This window comes from Ranitomeya imitator, chromosome 1, assembly GCF_032444005.1.
Source record: "Ranitomeya imitator isolate aRanImi1 chromosome 1, aRanImi1.pri, whole genome shotgun sequence".
Classification (NCBI taxonomy): Eukaryota; Metazoa; Chordata; class Amphibia; order Anura; family Dendrobatidae; genus Ranitomeya; species Ranitomeya imitator.
In genome coordinates, this window is record NC_091282.1 from 1,065,396,402 (window position 1) to 1,065,415,387 (window position 18,986).

General features: G+C 42.7%; 1 protein-coding gene across 1 annotated transcript in view; it reads left to right on the forward strand.

The window, feature by feature from the left end:
- The window catches only part of TMA16 (translation machinery associated 16 homolog), a 111,070-nt gene that overhangs the window by 60,549 nt on the left and 31,535 nt on the right, over nucleotides 1-18,986 (forward strand). The window contains exons 2-5 of the mRNA XM_069744179.1: nucleotides 12,566-12,675; nucleotides 12,999-13,036; nucleotides 16,170-16,254; nucleotides 17,403-17,551. Coding sequence (XP_069600280.1) covers nucleotides 12,566-12,675; nucleotides 12,999-13,036; nucleotides 16,170-16,254; nucleotides 17,403-17,551 — 382 coding nt within the window. The remainder of the gene's footprint in view (nucleotides 1-12,565; nucleotides 12,676-12,998; nucleotides 13,037-16,169; nucleotides 16,255-17,402; nucleotides 17,552-18,986) is intronic.

Below are 18,986 nucleotides of genomic sequence, written 5' to 3' on the forward strand. Positions count from 1 at the left end.
CAAGCCAACAGCAACGAACTCATTATTGGCATTTACAAGTTTTCATCCCTGGCATACTAAGGTGGGTGTTCCCACAGGTCAGTTTTTACGTGTTAGGCGTAACTGTACTCGCGATTCTGATTTTTCGATCCAGGCTCGGGATCTAACAGATCGCTTCCGACAGAGGGGTTATCCGAAACGTGTTATATCCACGGCCTATCAAAGAGCAAGTTGTCAGGATCAGCGATCCCTTTTGGCCCCCAGGCAACGGTGTCAGGAGACACAAGCCAGATTCATTACTGACTTTAACAGCAGCTGGACACAGGTCAGTAATATCCTTACCAAACACTGGCAGATTCTACGAGTAGATTCACAAACAGCCGAAATTACCAGTGAGCGACCCCTTATGACAGCAAGGCGGGCTCCAAACTTAAGGGATCTACTCACTAGGAGCCACTTTAACAGGCCTACGACGAGGCTGAATAGAGGTATCGTCCTTAGGGGTTCTTTTCCGTGTGGGGATTGCAATGTCTGTCCTCACATGGTAGTAACGCGAGACTCTTTTGTCCATCCTACTCGTTTTAGCAGGCATCCCCTAAAGGCATATATCAACTGCAAATCCAGGGACGTTATCTATGCCCTTATTTGTCCGTGTAAAATGGTATACGTCGGACAGACGTCACAGGAACTTAGGAAACGGGTCCAGAAGCATATATCTACGATACATCTAGCGGCTTCGGACTCAAGAAAAGGAAAGGCCCTCACCCCAGTGTCTGAACACTTTTTGTCACATCATAGCGGTTCTTCTGCAAATCTGCGGGTGGTAGGTCTTCAAAAAATTATCCATAATGAAAGGGGAGGGGACAAACGCAGGAATCTCCTGCAAATAGAATCTAGGTGGATTTTCCTATTACAAACTGTGGCCCCTCTTGGACTGAACGAGGAGCTTCTCTTTACGGGATTCCTCGGCTGTTGATTTGTGGCTTTCCCCTTACTACCCTCTGTTCCTGATGAGAAGTATGTGATTCATCTGTGATACCTTTTTGCATTTTATTCTCAGGATGGTGCTATTTGCTCATACAGTCTCGGTCATCTACTCTTTTACCATCCGGGAATTGAATGGACTGTCATTGGATTGTGTTTCTGGTTCCTGGAATGGGAGGAAGTACGGCGTAGTGTGCGACAAGCTATCTCTTCACTATAGGACGGGAATCTAAATTCCTCTACTTAGATTCCTTGGATGTGGAATCGGGCTGGATACTCCTTCTACGTACATGACCTGGTTGGCATGGACTTGGTGCCTTGGACTTTCTCTGGTGTCATTGTGAACTATGAATGACTTGATGAAGAATTTCTTCTTGGGACAGTACCTATGGACTATTCCGGCATTATTGTGGATTATTCCCAGTGGGGGAACACGAGAATTACATATATTATGGATATTTAGTTGTACTATAGATATGGTGGCAGATATGTGTGTATTTGGGTTATGCCGGGCGGGTTCATGTGCGCTCATATATACTCTTTATGGGCATTATATATAACTGTGGGCTTGCTGTTATATTGTCGGCTTATAGCTATTTCCACCTTTCCCTCTTTAGGTGTTGTATCTGATGCACGGATTTTTGATTATGTCTCATATCTATATGTTGCTGTATCCATATATGCATATATATAAAATTCCTTAGGATGTATCTCCTGTTTAATCTTGTTTTATTTCTTAGGTGCCCCACTTGCTTTATAGCCGGATTGCCCTTTCGGGCTTTCTTCTCAGTCGTCAAACTTCCCATGTAGGTGCTACGGCTCCTTTTTCCGTTCGCTTCCTCCCCCCCCCCCCCCCCCTCGCTCCTTCTTCCCCCGTCCTCGATCTGTCTGGCCCATCTCCCTGGGCTTGGATATGTTCCCCTCGACGCTTGCGCAATGCGACTCAGTATTGAGTCGGCTGTGCGCAGACGCCGCTCATCTCCATGGAGACTCTGTATACTTCCGGCTACTTACTCCGCTTCTCTGCGGTCAGCGTGCGCCTCTCCACTTCCGCCTCTCGCATGGCGGCAGCCCAGCTGAGGGCACTCCGGATGATCTTAGGTTAGTATAAATGTAGGTTCTTATCATCATTATGCTCACTTCCCCTGACGAAGCCGCTGCGGCGGCGATACGCGTGGGGCGTCTTCTTTTCACCCCACTTTTGTGTATTCACATGCCGGACATGTAGGCTTGGACTCTTTTGTAGGACCCCATGGTTGATTGAGGTATGGGTGACGGTTTAGCTCCTCCGCCAATTAACTGACTTACAACTTGACGTTTTGTCACCCTCTAGGTCTGTATAGGTTTACACCTTGTTGATATTTACCTATTCATCCAGACTCTATTTAGGGGGTTTTTCTGTACAGCGGAGTTATTATGTATTTATGTATTTATGTGGGCTTTCGATTTAGCCGCCACGATATCTGAGGTATTATACCTGGTGCCTAACTTAGTCCATTATACGATATCTGTGATACAGCTATTTGGATTTAATTCCTACTGGTATATATAATTATATGTGGGTGATTTATACAGGATATTGTGTTTTTAATGTTTTTATCTTTTGTGCTGTGGTGTTTTGAATAAACATTTTTTGTATTTCATATTGTATATGGTTGTGCGAGCCTTTTGGTTAGTCCTTTCTTTTCTCTTCGCTTGTTCAGATCTCTGTATGTGCGCTGATTACTGCACGCTGTGTTGCCTGATTGCCAGCCATAACAGGAGATACACTATGGACAAAAGTATTGGAACACACTTTTTACCATTGACTGCAGGTTTTTATATACCTGTATAAAATCCATCCCCTGATCATGCTGTCTGCCGTTACAAAAATATATGAAAGAATGGCTTATACTAAAGAACTCAATTCATACTGATATTTAAGAGGATGTCTTACCTCCTATTCCATGATCAGCTGTGAGTGGTATTATTGAAAATTAGAAGTGTTTATGACGTTATAGAGCTGGGTCACCAAGAGCTGAGGTTCATAAAAGTCACCAACGCTTTTCTGACTCAGAAATTGCAGGGTCCAAACCTTCTCCAACATAAACATCAGCACAAAAACTGCTCCCGGAGCTAAAAAGCCATTACAAACCAGCAAACAGATATTTGAAGCTGCTGGTGCCTCTGGAGTCCCACGAACCTCAAGGTGTAGGATCTTCAAAGGCTTGCTGTGGTTCATAAGCCTACTATTCGGCCACCCATAAACTGTGTTCACAAGGAGAAATGGTTGCAGTGGGTCCAAACATACATGAAGACTAATTTTCAAACAGTTGTTTACTGATAAGTGTCGAGCAACCCTGGATGGTCCAAATGGATGGAGTAGTGGATGGTTGGTGGATGGCCACCATGTCCTAACAAGGCTGCGATGTCAACAAAGAGGTGGAGGAGTCATGTTTTGGGCCGGAATCACGGGGAAACAGCTGGTAGGGCCTTTTAAGGCTCCTGAAGGTGTGAAAATAACCTCTGCAAAGTATATAGAGTTTCTGAATGACAACTTTCTTCCATGGTATAAAAATCAGAAACGTGCCTTCAAGGCAAAATCACCTTCATGCATGACAATGCACCATCTCATGCTGCAAAGAATACCTCTGAGTCATTGGCTGCTATGGGCATAAAAGGGGCCATGGATATTGGCATCCCCTCAGGCTAAAAACATTAGCGCTCAGCAAATGGCGCATCTTATTGATGCACCTATTCTGGCACTTCGCCTCACTGTTCCCACTTGCCCTTGAGCGGTGGCAAATGGGGTTCATATTTGTGGGGTTGATGTCACCTTTGTATTGTCAGGTGACATCAAGCCCCCACATGTTAGTAATGGAGAGGCATCTATAAGACATCTATCCATTATTTATCATATAGTTACATGGTAAATAAAGACACAGACAGAATAAAGTCCTTTATTTAAAATAATCACACAGTCCCCTTTTATTGAATCTAAATTTACCATACTTACTGAATGACTAATCCCCAACGCCCTCGTCTCCTGCAAATAATCAAAATAATAAACCAACATATAATACTATCCTGTCCGACGTAGTCCATTTAATACCGAATGTCCCACGGCGATCTCATGTGTAGAACAGTAACATCGGGAGATGTGATGGCTCTACCCGGCCTCCGGTGATTCACACTGGAGTTAATCGCTCTCGCAGTGTATCACTGAGCCACCGTGAGAGTTCACCGGAGTTCGTCCACTCCAGTGCTCTCAATTAAGGTACTACCGCTGTTTGAGAACTTTCCCATGCAGCGGTGCCGTAAGTGAGTACACCAAAGCTGATCAGCTGATGAACTCCAACGGCGGCTCAGTGATACACTGCAGAAGCGATTACCTCCTGTCAGTGTATCGCCGGTGGCCGGGCGAGATCGACGTGGGACACTCAGTATTAAATGGACTACCACGGAAAGGTGAGTATATGTTGGTTTATTATTTTTGATTGTTTGCAGGAGACATGGGCATCGGGGATTAGGTGTTCGGTGAGTATGTATTTTGTATGTGAATATGTAAATGTTTTGATTTTTTTTTTTTTTTTACAATTGAACACAGGCGCCGGATGATGAGACTATTCTCCTATCATCGGCTCATGCTGTCTCTGTTATATGTGACAAAACACGTACCCGGATGGGAGTAGTAGTCCCATCAGACAACGTCTGGGTACACACACACAAACACACACACATATTCTCCACGCACATACTCTCCGCCCACACACAGGGACACACGCACATACTCTCCGCCCACACAGACACACGCACATACTCTCTGCCCACACACTCTTCCTCCTGACATAATTTCCCTTTGACAAATCGCAGTGTTTTTGGCAGCAAATAAGCAAAACTTTTACACCTGCGTTTTTGCTACAGATTAGACTGACTCAAATGAAGTCAATGAGACAAAAACGCAAAAAGAATTGACATGCTGCAGAAAATAAAAGGCTGAAAATATGGACTGAAATTTACAGATCATGTGCACAACACTTCAGGATTGTCATTGAATTACCTTGCTTTAGTATTCCATTGCGTTTTTTGAGCATTTACGCGCATAAAAAAACTCCGTGAAAATGCATCGTGTGCACATAGCCTGACTATTTATATGTGAAGAACAATATTTTATAACAATACTGATGGACACTTTGTCAGAAAAATAGGGATCCCCAGAAAACAAACCCTGTCTTTCACTATGTGAGGAAGAGGAACACAGAGAAGAGACAGGAACAAAACCAGAAAACTTTCCCAAAACTCCCAAACTTCTTGTACTGGAAAGGCCTAAAACATAATATGTTTATTACTCATTATATTATTAATTATATATAGAACTTCTTACTCTGAACAGCAATTTTGCACTTTTTGAATGGCTATAATTTTCGATAACCATATTGTTCCCACTCAAGTTTTGAAGCTTCCATGTCTCTTATGTTTATTGCCACCTCTGTAGGAACAAATATTTTTGATGCAATATTAAAATGAAATAATGTTTCTGTATACAAAACAGAAGTTTACAGTAACCGCAGCCCACACTGTGGCACATAAATGACCGCAGAAGTTTTCTTTTTGCTTTCTTTAAGTTTATAGAATAATGTTTGTCCATAGACTTTTCATTTATCTTACTTTACCTTGCATGTAAGTTGCTATTAGTTTTTTTTAGTGAATGCTTTCTTTTGTCTGCAATCCATTTACTTGACTTTCAAAAGTCTGCTTCAAATAGATCTGCCAATTGTGGGCAAATGATGGCTATTTACTAGCAATTGTGACTGTATAGTCAGTCCGCGCCTATCTGGCTGCCTGAACGTAAGACAAGGTTATTCTCCTGTAGTTCTGGGCATTTGTATGAGATGGCAATGTTTCCTGCTGCTGCGTTAGAGTGAATGTAATTTATCCAAAAGGGGTAATTCAGTTTAAGAAACGCTGCAGATCCGCAATTGATTTACAGTACAATGTAAATCAATGAGAAAAAAAAAATGCTGTGCACACTTTTCGGAAAATCCGCTGCGGAAACGCTGCGGTTTAAAAGAAGTAGCATGTCACTTCTTTTTTGTGAATCTGCATCGTTTTTGTACCGCAGGGGTTTAAAATGCAGAAAATCTGCAAAAAAAACCGCAGCAAAAACGCACAAAAAACGGTGCGGAACCGCACAAAAAAGGGGACAAATCCGCAGGTGCATTTTCTGCCAGGAGAGGCTGAATCCACACCAGAAATTCCTAAGCCTAATCCGCAACGTGTGCACATAGCCTAAGGCAGGGGTGTCAAACTGCATTCCTCGAGGGCTGCAAACAGGTCATGTTTTCAGGATTTCCTTGTACTGCACAGGTGATAATTGAATCACCTACACACATAATGATTGCAGCACCTTGTGCAATGCTAAGGAAATCTTGAAAACACGCATGGTTTGCGGCCCTCGAGGAATGCAGTTTGACACCCCTGGCCTAAGGGTATGTACACATGTCGTCTTTAGGAGGCCGATGTGAAGTAATGCCGTATGCACTACTAGAATAGGTGCCTTAGTAGGTTCCATACATAGAGAATATAATAAACTAGGCACTCCACTTACGCTGAATTTTTGTGGTTTTTAATGCAGCCAAAAAATAAAACATTTTGGCCACAGGCGCCTTCCTAAGTTACCGCCTGAAAAGAAGGAGATAGGTACGTAGTGAACGTTGATGAACAGATTAGACACGTATAAGCAGTATCTGGACTCCGGTATGGGGTCCCAACCAGTGTAACCGGTATATTACGCAGACCCGGAGGGCTGACGTGTCGGCGTGTCAGGCAGTGACGCGGTATCCACCACTTGTCCTTGGATGAAAAGTATGAAAAAAATATAAACAATAAAAGTACACATATTTGGCATTGCCGTGTCCGGAACGACCCAACCTACAAAACTGTCCCACTAGTTAGCCCATTATAATAACAATAATCTTTATTTTCATATTCCGCAGCGCTTTACAGCTTGCACACATTATCATCGCTGTCCCCCATGGGACTCACAATCTATATTCCCTATCAGTATGTCTTTGGAATGTGGGAGGAAACACACGCAAAAGCGGGGAGAACATACAAACTCTTTGCAGTTGTTGTCCTTGGTGGGATTTTTGAACCCAGGACTCCAGCACTGCAAGGCGGCAGTGCTAACCACTGAGCCACTGTGCTGCCATTTAGTGAACACCATAAAAAAAAAAAACAAACAAGGCTTTATCATCATACTGCTGAATAAAAACTGGAATAAAACGCGATCACAAAGTCGGATATAAATAAACATGGTATCACTGAAATCGACATCTTGTCCCGCAAAAAAACAAGCCATCAGAAGCCATCAGTGCAAAAATTAAAAAGGTATAGCTCTCAGAATAAAGCAATGAAAAAATAATTATTTTTTTCTATAAAATTGTTCTTACTGTATACAAGCGCCAAAACATAAAAATATATATATAAATGAGGTATCGCTATAATAGTACTGACCCAAAGAATAACTTCCTTATCAATTTTAGCACACACGGAATTGCATAAACCCCCACAAAAAAAAAAAAATTTGCTTGTTTTAGTGTGTGACAGCAGCCAAACATAAAGACCCGATATAAATCTGGTATCGCTGTAATTGCACTGACCCGGAGAATAAAGTCACCTAATCACTTATAGCGCACGATGAATGGCGTAAAAAATAAAACCAATTCTTCACATGATGTTGATTTTTTCATTCTGCCTTCCAAATATCGCAGTAAGGCTCGGCGCACATCCTGTGCTCTGTGCTGAGCACTTACGTCGGGGTTTCCGTGTAAATCTCTTAAATACGTGATTCAGACATAACCCCCGGTGGAGGATTCCCTATAATGAGGCAGATGGAGGCACTGTGAACGCTAGAGAACATCTGATCCGACGGTGTCCGTCTTTTAGGATTGCATAAAAGTGCCGTCGGCCACAGTTTTGTGCACTTCTGAAAAGAAGGACACCGCTGAACAGAGGCCAGACGTAGTTCAGAGGAACTCTGCTGCCTCATTAAATTAGTGAAAGGATCCCTCGGGGGTTTCATTTGAATCCCGTCACTCAGAGATTTAGATGGAAACCCCAAAGTAAGACGTCAGTGTAGAGCGCCGGATAAATGTGATCCCAAACGTTATGTAAAATGTTCCCAATAAAAGCTTAAACTCAATCTACAAAAAAAAGCAAGTCCCCACTCAGATCTGTCATCTGGAAATGTCAAATGGAAATATTGGGGACTTCCATGTTACTGGTTGCACAAAGGCTCTGGAAAAGCAAAATGGCTCCCCACCCTCCAAAAGAAATTCAGCAAGTTCTTCGCTCCCAAATCCAAATGCCGCCCCCCCTCTTCTGAGCCCCACAGTGTACCCAAACAACATATAATGTCCACATGTTTGGCATTTCTGAAGCAGTGAGCGCCCTCCTAACTTACAGGTGCGTGTCCAGAAGCACGGGCTGGGCATAACATACAGGTTACTACTGCGTACTGGTCCTTAGAACGGCAGCTTGCAATTTTCATTCTACAACATTTATTGCAGCTTGTTTCTGAAAAATACCCATGGAGTCAATATCGTCACTACACCTGTAGATGAATTCCCAAAGGGTTATAATTTCCAAAATGGGGTCACTTGAGGGAGAATTCTGCTCTTCTAGCAGTTAGGGGCTCTGTATATGGAGTCTGCAAACTGTTCTAGGAAAATCTGCGCAACAGTAGGCAAATAGCGCTCTGTTCCTCCTGAGTCTCTCCGCATGGCTAAGTAGTACTGTATAGCAACATATGGAGCATTGCCACGTTCAGTAGAAATTGTGGGACAAATTTTGGTGCCATATTTACTCAATTGTGAGAAAATGTAAAATGTGGGACTAAAACTAAATTTTGGTGCTAAAAATGTAAATTATTTTTTCTTCACTGCCCAATGGTCTAAAATTCTGTGACATACCCATGGGGTCAATATGATCACTGCACCCCTAGATAAATTCATTTAGAGACGTAGTGTGTAAAATGGAGTCCCGTATTGGGGGTTCTGCTGTTCTGGCACATCATGGGCTCTACTAGCGGGTCATGGCACCTGCACACCATAACAGTAAAATATGGGGCTCCTTGCATTCTGAAAAATATATACATGGAGGTTATTGGCGCACTCAGAAAAATAAATGGACCTCCGTTTGTTGTAAAAAAAATTCCTATTAGCCCTTAGAAAAATTAACAACTTGGGCCTAAAACAACATTTTGGTGGTAAAAATGTAATTTATTCTTTCTCAGTGGTAAAAGATTCTGTGAGGTACAAGTGATGCACCCCTAGATGAATTCAATGGGGAGTGTAGTTTGTAAAATGAGTTCACATATGGGGGGGTTTCTGTTGTTCTGGTACCTCAGAGGCTCTGCCAATGTTAAATGGCACCCTCAAACCATTCCAGCAAAATCTGAACTCCAGTATGGTGCCTCTTCCCTTCTGAGCTTTGTACTGTGCCGTAGGCCGGGGTCACACTAGCGATGAATATGGACGAGTGCTATGCGATAAAACATTGCATGGCACTCTGACCAGTATTCCTCTATGAGGCAGCTTACATCAGCGTTTTTTTCTCTCTGCTGTTTTCAACATGCGAGTGAAATCGTAGCATGCTGCGATTGTCACCAACACTCGGCGGAGTCTCGGCTCACTCGCACCCATATAAGCCTATGGGTGCGAGTGAGACAACGCACTTCACTCAGATATCATCCGAGTGATGTGCGATATACCCCGACCCCGGCAATGGAGGAGATGGAGAAATTCATTTTTTCGCCTCCGAGGCACTGAGCACGGACGCATGACACTCGGCTCCCGCTCGCAGCAGAGCAGGAGCCGAGGGTCATTAGCACATCACATCTGATGCTCTTGCATCAGATGACGTATGCTAGTCTGACCCCGGCCTTTAAAGTAGTATTCCCCCACATATGGGGTATGGGTGTACTCAGAAGAAGAAATTGCACTACAAATTGTATGGTGCATTTTCTCCTCCACACGCAGTATGCTTTGCCCAACTGCGGGCAAAGCCGAAAAGCATTAGTGCGCATGCGCCGGCGCACTATGTCCTGGAAGTATTTTGTTGTGTTCTGGGACATAGTACGCCGGCGCATGCGCACTAATGCTTTTTGGCTTTGCCCGCAGTTGGGCAAGACATAATGCGCGTGCGCAAGGCAAGATTGCATTGCGCACGCATGTACTACGGAGGAAACCTAATCAAATTCAACACAATATTGCGGCCAGCGGGAAAGGAAGGGGTGCATGAAAGAAAGGAAAACACCGCCCATCGGACTGTAAACAGAGCCCGCCAAATTCAGATGACAGAGTCCCTTTAAGTATAAGCCAATGAGGGCATTTTCAGCATAAAAAATGTGCTGAAAAACTCTGCTTATACTCGAATATATACGGAAACTTTTTTCTTTAACTTTCATGTTGTTTCATGTTGTAGAAACCATGTTTTTATGACTTGTGGCCATGTACACCGGGATGTTCTCCGACAGCTGGCTTGAAGTCTTTATGTCATAGATGAAGGCTAGCCGTTAGAATCTATCAGTATGTGTTTCCATGGAAATGTATCTAAGTTCTAAATTTAGCAGCTAACAAGTACAATAAATCAAAGCAGCGCACGTTTTCTCATATACGTTGCACACATACGCTAGCTCGCTGCCTGAGGGGCTCACTTCCAATTTAGAGGCGCAGGATTGTAGGACCTTTCCTGCAGGTCAGAAGAATTGAAATAATAGACTTCAAGCAATCTGGTTATTTAGAGAAATGTGAGCAGATTTTCAGCTCCGTCCTCCTCTCGTAAGAAAGAGATCCTGCTCACTGTCATTCCGTTACCTCAGTCTCTGACTGTTTAAGAGATCCTGCTCGCTGTCATTCCGTTACCTCAGTCTCTGAATGTTTAAGAGATCCTGCTCGCTGTCATTCCGTTACCTCAGTCTCTGAATGTTTAAGAGATCCTGCTCGCTGTCATTCCGTTACCTCAGTCTCTGAATGTTTAAGAGATCCTGCTCGCTGTCATTCCGTTACCTCAGTCTCTGAATGTTTAAGAGATCCTGCTCGCTGTCATTCCGTTACCTCAGTCTCTGAATGTTTAAGAGATCCTGCTCGCTGTCATTCCGTTACCTCAGTCTCTGAATGTTTAAGAGATCCTGCTCGCTGTCATTCCGTTACCTCAGTCTCTGAATGTTTAAGAGATCCTGCTCGCTGTCATTCCGTTACCTCAGTCTCTGAATGTTTAAGAGATCCTGCTCGCTGTCATTCCGTTACCTCAGTCTCTGAATGTTTAAGAGATCCTGCTCGCTGTCATTCCGTTACCTCAGTCTCTGACTGTTTGGGACAAGAGAAGCAAATTGGCTAATTATTTTACATAATCATCAGTCTACGGTATATCAATTAGCAGACACTCAAAAAATGTACAGCCGCCCTCAGAATTTAGATAATTGCTTTTCTGTGTCTATCAAAACTATTTTAGAATATGACAAAATATGTATTAGCTGAGGCGATGGTAAAAAGGGCAATATGTTCTCTAATGCACCCTTACATTAGAGAAAAGGTGGTCAAACCCACCAATTCTGCCTGGACCAATGTTTATGGGGGGCCTCCCAACTGATGACAGGTGAAGGATCAGACATCACCCTAGAGATAACTAACGTGTCTTGTAGGGGCTTCATCTCCACTCCCCACTGAAATCATGCACATTCAACCAAACTGTGTGTTCATATCTAACAAACAGGCATTCCGGGCATGTGTTGTATTTGTCTAAGGCAGTGTTCCCCAACTCCGGTCCTCAAGAGCCACCAACAGGTCATGTTTTCAGGATTTCCTTAGTATTGCCCATGTGTGCATTACCTGGATAGGCAAGAATTACATCAGCTGGGCAATACTAAGGAAATCCTGAAAACATGACCTGTTGGGGAGCACTAGTCTAAGGCTGTGTTCACATGCTGTGTTTTTTAATGCAAATTTTCAGCTGCTTTTTACAGTACGAGCAAAGTCTGAGATTTCCGAAATCTCGTGCACACAGCTTGTTTTTTTTTTTTGTCTTCATTATTTTGTGGAATACCTTTTGTTTTTTTCAAAAATGCAGCATGTCACTTCTTTCAGCATTTTTTTAGCGTTGAAAGCAATGGGTGGTGCAGAAAACACTGACAAAACACAGATATCCGTTTTTACTGCTTTTTTGGTGCCAAAACCTGATGAAGTAGAATCACATTTTTTTTATGCACTAAACTTCATCAGCATGCTCAAGAGACAAATGTACCCTGACGAAAATGCAGGAAAAACGCACCAGAATCGCAACAAAAGCTAAGCAAAACCTGCTTTTTTGAAGCAAGTTTCTTACTGCTAAGAAAGCAGGTTTTGCCTGCGGAAAACAACGCATCAAAAACGCAGTGTGTGAACATAGCCTTACAGCCGCGAAACATGCAGCCGCGGGGAGCTCAAACATATTTTTCGAGCACGCCAAAGACACTGTTAGCACACGAGCATGCTCAGATAACGCCTTGTCCGAGCACGTTCACTCATCACTAGTTTTAGCACATTGTAAATCATTATTCTAATGTGATGATTGTATATTGCAGCCGAAAGCAGCACAACATAAAGGTAAAGCGGAAAAGAAAGTCATCCATCCGTATAGCAGAAAAGCTGCTCAGTTAACGCGAGAAGGCCACAAGCAGGACAGGAAGGAGAAGTAAGTACCCGTACTATAGTCTCTAATTGTTCAGCGCCTAGTCTCCCATCCTCAGGCTGTGTCTGTAATCCAGACATTATGGCTGTAACGTCGCGGGAATACAAAACCTTCTCAGGTTCATCATGATTCCTGTGCAAGAAAATGAAGTAATGCAGATTTCTGCTTCATGCTTTCTGCTCCAATTTTTGTAGAACCAAGTAAAAACAAATGAGATTAGGCAGCACTTTGTCCATAAGCTGTAAATGTTATGGTTCTTGCCTCTTACCCCATGTGAGATTTACCAAATTGTAAAAATATTCATTGACTGCCTTTTTCTCTTTAAGATTGAAGAGTGAGAAAGCCTTAAAGTTAAGCATTCTGCGTAAGTAAAATCTACTTTGTGTTATTAGCAACTGTGTAATGCAGGCTGCCCTTTGACCGCAGTGTAAAGGTGTCCACACACCCCTTATTTGTGGTACTTCTATAGCCCCATTAATTCCACAGCACTTTACAGACCTCATCACTGTCCCCATTGGGGATCACAATCTACGGTAAATTCCCTATCGGTATGTCTTTGGAGTGTGGGAAGAAACCAGAGAACCCGGAGGAAACCCACGCAAACATGAGGAGAACATAGAAACTCTGTACAGGTGTTGTTCTGGGATGTGAACCCAGGACCACAGCTGAAAGGGTACAGTGCAGACCACCGAGCCACAACACTGGCTGACTGTTAGCCAAATCCTAGCTTCGGACCACTCCTTCCAGCCTCTACATACGCATGCACTCCCATACACATGAGCTGGTTGCTTTGGTCCAGCTGATATCCGTGGGTTCATTAGCCATTCATCTATTGTATGGCCACATAAGGTTGCAAGTAGTGTCTGCAATTTCCAGGCGGCTGCTGATGACGTGAACTGAACTCGTACGTCTGAGCATCACAATCTGTATTCAGACCATGACACTGGATACCTGAATTCAGTTTTAGGATGGGCGTTCATTGCTTTTGCATTCATTTATAATTTAGTCTAAATGCACAAGAGGAAAAAAATCCTACATATAAGTTGCTACTATTGCAAAATTTAAAAAGAATTGTTTATTTTTTTTCTAGTTCTTTATTTTTTAGTCTTCCTAGGAGCATGAACCTGTTTAATAGCTGGCACTATTTTGCATTATATAAGAAAATGAATAGACTGTGCTTCATGGGAGTGCAAAAATGGTGGCAGCAGCATTGGTAAACATTTAGCATAGAGCGCTAACTGACAAGCAGTGAAATACCACCGTCAGAGATTGACCATGACAATAAACGCTGAAGTGACAACAATCAGACCTTGCTGTTGTCCTTGCTGTTAGGTTCAGCTTTTCCCTACAGCTGCATCAGATGGACGACATACGAGGACATCCATCATTGGGAAAGAGTACATAGGATCTCTACAAAAAAGTTCTAATTATTGTTTAATTTGCTTTTCAATTTTTGTAAAAACGCCTGTTCCCAGGCGCAGTTTTGTTTAAAAAATATATGTATATATATACATATATTATATATATATATATATATATATATATATATATATATATATATATATATATATATATATACTGTATATATGTGTATATATATATATATATATATAATGCTTTACTCAGCCACCCTTGGTCTAGTGCTGAGTGTCCGTTACGGCCTCAGTGTCTGTCATTGTCTGCAGTGCTCACGTCTTGTGACCAGTGCTGCAGCCCATCCGTGCTGGTTGGTGCCGTCTGCACAGACAGCTGCCAGACTCACTGACTTCAGCACTGTTGAGGTGACATCGGCACTGCAGACAATAACAGATGCTGGGGCAGCGACAGAGGCTCAGAGCTGGACCCAGGGAGAGTATGTAATGCACAGTTTGTTATCTTTAGCAGAAACTGTGCCTTGGGGCCGAGGTTTTCTGAAAATGGCAAACCCCTTTAATTGACAAACACTTTTACAACCACACAAATACTTCCATGTGTAAGGCTACGTTTACATTAGCGTTGTGCGACGCAGCGTCGGGCGCCGCTGCGGCGACGCATGCGTCATGCGCCCCTATATTTAACATGGGGGGCGCATGGACATGCGTTGTGCTGCGTTTTGCGACGCATGCGTTTTTTTTTGCCACAAGCGTAGGGCGCAGAGGACGCAGCAAGTTGCATTTTTCGGCAAAAAAGGACGCATGCGTCGCAAAACGCAGCGTTTTAGTGTGCGTTTTGTTGCGTTTTGTGTGCGTTGCGTCTCCGACGCAACATCGCACAACGCAAATGTGAACGTAGCCTAACAGTCTTACAAGAGCAAGGAAGTATATGCCAAATAAAATTAAATAATTATTGAAAGAAATATAAACATAGTTTTTTTTTACATAAAAATTATATTTAAAGGACATATAATTGCAAAATTTACTGCCTGTGTTGGAGGTATACCAATCCTAAGAGATCAGTGTCATGATTTAGGAAAATATTCAGAACCTATTAGATTGTACACGAAGATCATTAAAATTGGTGTTATATAACCATAGGCTAAGGTAGCTAAATGGGGCCAAAGGCTTCTATAAATGTCCAATAGCATGTGAGGGTGCCATACAGACACTATAATACTAAGGGTTAATTAGCACAGAGGAGACAACCTAGCAGCTGTCAATAGACTTAAGTAATCCGGACATGGTCCTAACAGTTTGATAAGGTGCTAAATCATACAGCTAAATTGTTAAAGTGCTTTAATAGTGCTAAACTATGTATGTGTCCCAAGGGACCAAAAGTGCTAAAATACAGTGCAAAAAGCAAATGCACACTAAAAGGCACAGTGGCCACTGATCAAATAGCTGGTAGACAGAAAGTACATGCTCCTTTAAAGTTAGGCAAACACATCAGGTAAGGGAGTAAAAGCAGCAGATAAATAAGGTGTCTCAAGTGCATAGGCTGGATAGGGTATACTACCTGGCTGTGCAGTTCTGAGCCCCAAGGCGCGTTTTGCTTGTTGCTTCTTCCTGGGGGGTTATGTAAGTTGTGCTCACAGATTCCCTTTAATGTGTCTGTTCTGTCAACCACCAGCAATGTGAAATGCGGCTCATGGGCGAATGTCACTGTTTCTTTAAACCAAGTCGGCCTTTTATTTCTAATCTTTTCTGAAGTTCACATTGTATTGGTCTCGTTGACATGAGCTTCCCCTTCTGTCTCTGACGACATGTCAAGCCTTACATCTAACCATGATCTGTCCACAAGGAGGTAGAAGAAGAATAAAGCAAGCAGGAGCCGAGAGCAGTCATATAGGACTACTGCACATCAATACAAATTCCGGAACTCTGGGAATGGAACAGTGATAGTAACGCTCAGCTGTGCTAAAACCAATTGCTGAAATACTCATTTCTGATATTCGGGCAACAATTATAGAATGGATGGGAAGAATATCTTTAAAACTGTAGGAACCTTCACTCACCTTCGAGACGTCGCCACAGATGAATAAATGTGTGTTGAGTTACCATGGTTGTTTTAATTTCACATAGGTGAAAAACTGGAATGGTTTCAAAGTCATCTTGATCCTAACCAGGCTGAGTACAGTAAAAAGGAAGCATGCGAGCTGATCGAGAGGTAGGAAATCCGGCATTACACGCAGTACATCCGATTGACAGCTGCTTTGTTATTAACCCTGCTGTTCTGTTCGGTCTGGGGAGACCTATTTTGAACTTTGGTATTTTTTGGGGTGTTCAAGATGCGGTTCTGAAACTTGTGGTTGATTGACTTAAATGAGGATGGGTCGGTCGGCCACGGGTTTCAGAGCCGCATCTTGAATATTTTAAAGAATATTGAAGTTCAAAGTCGGTCATTTTTGACCAACAGAACAGCAGGGTTAAAGGGATCCTGTCAGCAGGATTGTGCACAGTAACCTACAGACAGTGTCAGGTCGGCGCCGTTATACTGATTACAATGATACCTTGGTTGTTGTGTAATCTTTATTTTCAGTTTTGTGTTAATGATATGCCCGTGCCCCGGGGCGGCCTCTTGGGGGTCATCGTGTGGTGCTCTGATTAGCTATTCATACTGCATACTGCTGACAGGTCACTGACCCTTAGTTTACATAATGAATACCTGTACATAATGAAGAAAAAACAAAAAACCCATCTGCAGGCAGGTACCAGCCGTAGCCAGCATAACCGCATGCTTAGTGTCCAGTTAATAAGTATTATTGATGTTATTGAGCAAGTATAAAAATAGCTACTCCACAAAATAAAGTCCCCTCTCGGGTCAGTCACCTGTTATCAGTACTATTGTGCAGGCACTAGTGGCGCCATCTTACTTGACAAATGTCCTCCTCCAAGATGGCGTCTCCCGCGCCTGTACAATAGCAGCTCTCAGAGATCTCTATACAGGTGAATTGAGCGTAGCAACGCACGTCTAGTCAGAATGTGGCTGGGAGAGGGCATATTGCATACTTGCGGTCACATGACGGCCCGCATCGGAGAAGCCACAGAGGTCAGGTTCGATTATTGTGAGTGAAGATGCTGAATGACGTGAACCTCTTTTTTGCATCTTCTGGATGCATCATATCTGTAGACTCATGCATTTTAAGAATAGACTTCAGATAAAAATGACGTTATTGCTGAAGTTGCTCCGCTCTTCTGATCCTGCTGTGCCAATCAATAACGTATACTAGACCAGATTTGTTGATATCATTGTTTGTGCTGTTAAAATGACTGATATTCTGGTCGTCATCTTGGTAATTTTCTTTGCATTTTCAGCTATTTACATCGGTTCGATACTGAGCTGGAACAAATTGAATTACATAACAGCATCAAAGGTAGACAAGCGAGACAGCATGGCTCCCGGGAGACCGTCATTAAACAGACCGTAGAGCGCGAAAGAAGGCTGTACAGTGGATATGGGATGGGTAATAATTTTGCTTTATTCCCCTGAATTATTTTCGTTTTTCTTCCTTAGTAGGGCCATTCTGTCTTACTAGTTTTATAGTGCCCGTAGTTCCATTGCTTGAACAGATGCAGTCTCCGAATGTTCTCATTCTGCGAAACCATCCAGAGCTCCATAAAAGTAACTTTTCTTTATTACACATCCCAGAAGACATGAGTCAACACATTTTTTTGTCTTTTGCGCATGCAAAAAATGAAAGGCAATATTTTATATGGTGTGTTTGCTGCATAATGCCACCGCATACAATAGTCTAAATATAAGTTCTGCCAGAGGGTTGATGACTACCGGCTGGATCCTGGCCCTCACAATGACGGCAGCGGCTTGGACTTGAGACAAATGAAACATTCCAGTTCCCTACAGTGTGCCCGTATCATCCGGACAGCAGACACAGGAATTTGGCATCATTGTATAGTCACAATTGGCTGCTGACTTACAGTTGAAATCATTGTAGATCTGAACTAAGGTTGAAATCAAACTGTCTTGTCCTTGTTTCCCTTGTCCTGAAGTCATTCTAGGCATTCAATTGTCTGTGCAACCCATCAAGATAGAAACAAATAATGTGCTATGGGAGAGAGTATAGTGTAAAGGTGGGAGAGAAGGGGCCCCTACCGGACTCAAAGTATAAGCTGACAGTTGTGTATACTGTCTGAGGGGTGAGAATGGGGGAGGCACTTACATTTGCTCTAAAAAGCTAGCACTTTAGATAAAATATAACTACAAATTACACTGTCTTATCTCCACTAAATGTAAATAGATAAGGGAAATACTAGAAGATAAGATAAAATTACAATTACATTATATGAGTGTAAAACAACAAAATGCTCATCCAGAGAAAGGAAAGCAAGAAACCTGATAAATGTCAATTTAACTCGTGTAAAGGGAAAAAGACAACTATTGATATTCTATATTTATCAGAAAGACAGCCAGAATCATTCATTAATGGTAGTCTGTCAGTCCAAACTTCCAGTATAAACTAGGCATGCAGCCTTGTAGGGTATAGAGCCCTTACAAAAAATAGCACCTTTTGGTGTTCTAATTGCATCTTCTATTTTGCAGAAACTAGAGTTTAATCACATATGCTAATCAGGTTCTTAGTGCACTGTGGGCGTGGCTAGTGCACTTTTTCCACCACTGGTTTGTTATTCTACCGCCTCCCTTACTGGTGATTGACAGAGCTGGTTTGGTTAAGCATTCTGTCAGCACACAAGTGTCTCTCCAGGTCTACAATGGCTGTCAATCACCAGAGTTGGGGTATGTGGAACTATGCTCTGAGCCTCTGGGCCACACTCGGGGTGCACCGAACACTCTAATTAGTATGTCTGATTAAACTTCCATTTCAGCAGAATGGAGGCAGCAATTAGAATACTTAAATGGCCATTGTTCTCTATACCCTACAA